We start from the raw sequence: 6,000 nt of genomic DNA, 5'->3' as shown, positions 1-6,000 counted from the left end.
GCGCCCGATTTATCGCGTCGCGGCGTAAATAAGTTAGGAAAGTCCCGACGATCATCGGGAGATCCAGCGACAGATTCCTCGTCGCCCTGTCGCGCTATCCCGATTTGTTCCGCTTCGTTCTATTTTAGGACATTATACGTGGCGGCAACTAGGTCAGCATTGAAGTGGTTGGTGTCCGTATGATATCGTAGCTGCGACGGAAAGGAAGGTTTTAGAATAAAATATTTTTCGCTGCCTTTTGTTATCTAAACGCGCGTTTCCGACTCTAGTACACGTGGCGCTAAAAGTAACGCGTTTACTTTAAGTACGTAAAAAAAGAACTGACGGTGTAAAGATAGTATCTTTGACGTGCTTTTTGCGCAAAAACCAACGACATTGCAGAAAGCTGTTAATTGTTAGCCCTTAAAAATATCTTTTCAATAAGAAAGTTCTTCGAATATTATTTATAGCCTTTATAGGAGAGTAGAAATATGTCTGAAATTAATATTTTAGATATGTTAAAAATTATCTTCCGCGTGTCTTTTTTCGAATTAGATATACAAGATACAATATCAACATTGACATGACAAATAATACAATAATGAAAGTGGCTTATTCAAAACTAATTATGTAAATAAACAATATCGAAATTGTGAATATTTAAATGTTTTCAAGTCGCATCGTATAGAGGCTTTTCGAAATATTAAGTGTACTCCAGTTTCTTCAGGCTCACATAATTCCGAATTCGTAAACGAATCGCGATTCTCGTTTTTGCAACACGCTTTGGTGTGCCCTATAAATATACCTAGATGACAACCACGGACTTCCTCTTCGTATCTTGTGCCAAGCAGAAATTCCGGCGTGTCACGGAAAAGGTCTAATACGCGTCTCACGGTTCTCTAATTGAATCGGTGTTAAAACGTGACATCAAGACCACCGCGTGGATAAATCAATCATCTTTTATGCATTACGCATAATCATCGGGATTATCGTAATAAATTTTGTTTTAAGCGGGGAGCACACACACTTTTGCATAACGCATAATGCGTAAGCATAAGAAAACTGATTGGTCTATTTCCTTATGCACATGTGTATGGACCAATCAATTTTCTTATGCTTACGCATTATGCGTTGTGCAGAAGTGTGTGTCCGGGCCCTTATACATTGCCGCGTTGAACTAACGTTTACTATACAGCAACTTCTGTTTTACAATATCATAATCATGTTTTTATTTTTTTATTGGATATATACATATATGACATGCGCTGTCTATAATGATTGAACTTTCGCATAATGTATCGCCATATCTTTTAATCTCGCGCATTTTTATATCTTTCAGAAAATCGATACGATGCAGAAGTAAATAGTGATTGAACGTCCCGAGAGGGTAAATGTGTGGTACGGGGGATATTCAAACACCAGGATGACCAGCGAGCATCCGTCGACGAGCGCAATTGCAGCAAAAGGTATGTGTATGTGTGTGCATATTTATAAATACGTATATATATACATTTGTATACGAGAGTTTGCGCGCGGAAAGTGTATTCATTACTTGCAATAACATTTAGTTAATCAGGCAAATTACAATTAATGCACATTAAGAACGATAAAGCAGCTTTCTTCCTCTCTCTTTGCCTGTGTGCCTTATTTTTGGGATAATTAATGTGGTTTGATCAAGAAGACGATTAAACAATGTTAGACTCGAAGATTTGATGATGTCCAAAGCATTTAAATTCATACACTCTTAAGCATGTACCGCGTAGTATCTCCAAATTCGAGGTACTAATTTCTAAATGGAAATGACATTTGGAGTTACATGCTGCTAGGAGATACTTTTCCCGGTACAGTAGCACGAGGTACGGAATACACGAGGTACTGATAAAGGAGGAGGTACCGATTGGAGGTACCGCACTTATAAATTCACGGTACAATTTTTTAGGAGATACAATTTTAGGAGGTACAGTTTTTTAGGGGGCTTCCCGTATGTACCCCGTACATACGTACCTCGTACGTACATATGTACCTCGTACAAATGTGTACCTCCTACATATGTACCTCGTACAAAAGACATTCGCGAAGCACTCGACGCGGACGCGTGCACGGACGTGTCATAGGAGGTACAGTTTTAGGAGGTACAGTTTTTTAGGGGGCTTTCCGTATATACCTCCTACATACGTACCTCGTATACGTAGCCAACCATGGCATGATCGCGACATTTGTTGAACGAAAGACATTCGCGAATAGCAGCGGGCAATATTATATCATATATCCAATTCGAAACTTTATTACTCTTTTTAAACTGAATTTGTTTCTTAAGATAATTTTTGAAAAATTATATATTTGCGCTGGTATGACATATGTAGACTATATATAACGTTTACTTCAAATTAAGAAGTAGTCGACCACGTAAGGCAGTTGGCTCACGATGCAGAGGTCCCGAGTTCAAATCCCACCAAGGTAAGTGTGTTTTTCAAATACAAAAAAATATTTATAATCATAGACTGCATCTTAAGAAACAAATTTAGTTAAAAAATAATAATAAAATTTCGAAATAAATAATTTTTTTTGTCGGGTGAATATTCGTTGCCCATAACGTACTTCCTAACTTCGAGGTAACATGTACCTTCAATTTTTGGCGACACATGCTTAAGAGTGACTTATGTCCCTCGTAATTACGTAGGGACAAAATTTCAACATGTACCTCCAATTTTTGGCGACACATGCTTAAGAGTGTACCATCTGATCATCGCGAATCGTATCGATCATTGCGAAAGTATAATTTCTATTATTTATCTCTGTATTGTACCACGTAGAATTTCGAAGATCGCGATTCTTCAAATTGTATCTTTAAAGTCTTGTGCCCACTATGTTAGAAATCGCCTCGACATTTCGGACAGAGAAAAAGAATTAATCAATGGCATTGATTTAAATTGTTTAAAATTGTTTAAATGTGATTCGTCAATTCTTTCGCCACCCGAGATTTCGGAGCGATTTCTAACATCATGGACACAAGGCTTAACAACATGCTTGACGACATTGAGCTATCGAACTGGATACTTATCTATACTTCCAGTGAATTTAAATTTTAGTACTGTAAATATGCAAAAATTGTTACATTTATCAACAGGATAATTAGCATAACGTGCATCCGAGCACAATCACACCGATTTTGATTTTTACAAATCGTGAATAATTTTAATGATTTTTACATGTACCGGCAAGCCAAATAAAATATGATCAGGTAAATTAAATGCGAAATGTAATAAATTTACATAGAAAATGTATTGCTGTTGCGGAACACGCTCGAAGTCCGCGTCATCGATCATAATTTTCGCATTTATTTCGTCAATATACGTTGAATAATCAATTTTCATTGCGCGCTTGTTTGATTTTATTGACAAAAAAAAGTGTAACGCGTGTGGGAACATTTTGGAAATATAACCGACAGGATTGTCAGAAAACTGCCTCGTAGCGGATTTACGTGTGCACGATATTTTCGCGAATATTTTTCAAAGTCTGGCTTCGTTGCTGTTCATGAAACTTTTGTGTAACACACAAAGAGATTATCAATTTAATAAAAATATAACTGATGCCTAGTCAGTCTAAAAGGACACGTGTTATAAAAGTGTGGAATCACTTTTTGATAACTTCACCTACCTATGTAATACCATAAGCGACAAAACTGTCTCAAACGCGAATAAATGAATAACGAAAGCTAAATAAAAGTTAAACTCAAGTGTTTAATTTTAATTAAATCAAATATTAGATAAATAAAACGTTTAAATTATAATATTGGTACACTGAGAGAAATCTGAATAGTTGTGGCAACTATTTTTTTGGCAACTCTGCAGTTTAATTACTTGTAACTAGTTTTCCAAAGTAATAGGAACTAAATAGTACTGAATACTATAAAAGTATGGTCACAGAAACAATATTTGTCAACTATTAGTTGATAGTTAAATATCGCCTCAACTATAATTATTATAGTTATATAGACTCCATAAAACAAGATATGACAATAACATTTTTCAAGTTTAGACAACTCCTTGACTTATTGTTTAGACAAATATTTTTTTGTTGTGTAGCATACTTCCAGAAGCTGGTGCGGGCGGCAGCGCGGACTCGCGCGGCGAGAGAGTTCGGCTCGCGCCCGCTACGCGGTGCATCGCCAGTATACTTTTGCGTGTTTAAAATTCAACATCGATTCCTATAACTAGGGTCGCTCAGCAGGGTTTTTCCAGCGATCCTTCTAAGGTTCGCTAGTCAGGGTGTGTTCACCCATATATATATTAATCAATTTTGGATTATAAATAGATTGCATTGACGCCGCTAGGCGTCGCATCGCCCGTACATTCTCTCGAGTTCAAAATTCCGCACCGACCTGTATATAAGGAGACCCCCTACGGGACCAAAGCAGATATTTTCAGGCGCTAGTCGCCTAGGTATATTAATTATAAATCTTTTAGTTTAACAAATAAGAAATTATTCTTTATTAGACAACTCTAAAAATTATGTTGATATCACTACAATGAATAATTATTCATGTTACTACAACATACTTTTGGCATACACAATATATTTTTCGTTAATGCCACTACTTTCTTGTAGTTTAAATAATTTATTTATTGTTGTTATTACAACTATATTATACATAGTTGAGGCGTTATTTATCCACAAATTTCTAGTCGGTTTAACTAAAAAAATTCTAGTTGCTGGTACAAATTTTTTCTCTGAGTGTATAAAAGGATGTTACAGATATCTCTTTAATACATAGATTGTTTAATAAATTTGCTTTTGTCTTGTTATATCTTTATTTATATATTATAATGATCTTATGTAACTATAGATTTTTACGTTACATTTTTTTATATTGTTTATTATTTTATATTGCTTATTGTTTATTAGTAACTTTACAAGTTTGCGTGCTTATAGAAAATTATCGAAATATGAAATAAATAATCCTTTTTACAAATGACATTGCATCACTTTCAGTATAAGTAATGACGTTTTGTCTTGTTTTATTAAATTTGGTGCGAACAACTAGCTTGAACCATCGAATTAGATTGTTAACAGTTATAATTGTCTGGAACTAGAGTACAAAATTTGATATGTACCTCGATATGTACATTCAAAGTTTTTAAGTTCACACATATTTGATACTTTAATTCAGAAAAGATTCTTTCTCTTTCATCGTCTTTTTATATCTTCTGGTACGAACGGTAAAATATCATAATCCGTAACCAAACAAATTATAATCGATAGAATATCGCGCGAACCGCGGAGACACGCGTCTTCGTCGTGATGCCAAGAATTCCGGAATGCCGCTTACATCGCACGAATTCCCGACGGTCGGTTCGAAACGCGCGATTCAACCACCGAGTTGACGACGAGAGGATACCGTGAAACATAACGCAATATGCATTTGTATTCGTGACATCCGGATAACACGCCTGTAGTGTCAGATTACTGTAGACTACAAGAGAGACCCTTACCGCGGGGTCTCTAGGCTTCAAAAGGAGAAAAATTTTGATATTTTATTTGTATTAATATTACCACGTAAAACAATTACATAATTATTTACACGATAATCGTCTTTTTATTTTAAATTATATATATATATATATATATATATATATATATATATATATATTTATATATAATATCTCTAAATATATTTTGTAACATATTTATTACTTTATTTATATACATATTATGTTATCTTAGCTACAATTATCATTTAAATGGTATTTAAGTGATATTTACAGCGACCTTTAAGTCTTCCTTGATACAAGCTTTCTCGTGACGTCTTAACCAGGAAGCCCACAAAATTAATTTGCGCCAAGGGTTCTAAAATAACATAGTCCGCCTCTGCACGCCCGCACGCTCCGAAATATAATTGTCCGGTATATACGGCCCCCGAAATAGCGCGTTTGTTGCGCGCTGAATTTTGCGCGCACGCGGCCGCGCCGTGCCGCGCGCGTATGTAATGTACGCACACGCTCGGCATTTATATTAATAGAG

At 35.5% G+C, this 6,000-nt stretch overlaps 1 protein-coding gene across 2 annotated transcripts in view; it reads left to right on the top strand.

Moving 5' to 3' along the window:
- The first annotated feature begins 1,327 nt into the window (after nt 1-1,327).
- Nucleotides 1,328-6,000, top strand: part of Hdac4 (histone deacetylase 4) — a 132,397-nt gene continuing 127,724 nt past the window's right edge. Inside the window, exon 1 of one of the 2 annotated variants that reach the window (XM_071774252.1) lies at nt 1,328-1,445. In XM_071774252.1, coding sequence (XP_071630353.1) covers nt 1,403-1,445 — 43 coding nt within the window. In that variant the 5' untranslated portion in view covers nt 1,328-1,402. The remainder of the gene's footprint in view (nt 1,446-6,000) is intronic. The other variant, XM_071774253.1, reaches the window with a different exon arrangement.

This window comes from Temnothorax longispinosus, chromosome 3 (assembly GCF_030848805.1).
Source record: "Temnothorax longispinosus isolate EJ_2023e chromosome 3, Tlon_JGU_v1, whole genome shotgun sequence".
Taxonomy (NCBI): Eukaryota; Metazoa; Arthropoda; class Insecta; order Hymenoptera; family Formicidae; genus Temnothorax; species Temnothorax longispinosus.
The sequence above is the reverse complement of the archived record's forward strand: the minus strand, read 5'-3'. Positions and strand labels throughout refer to the sequence as shown.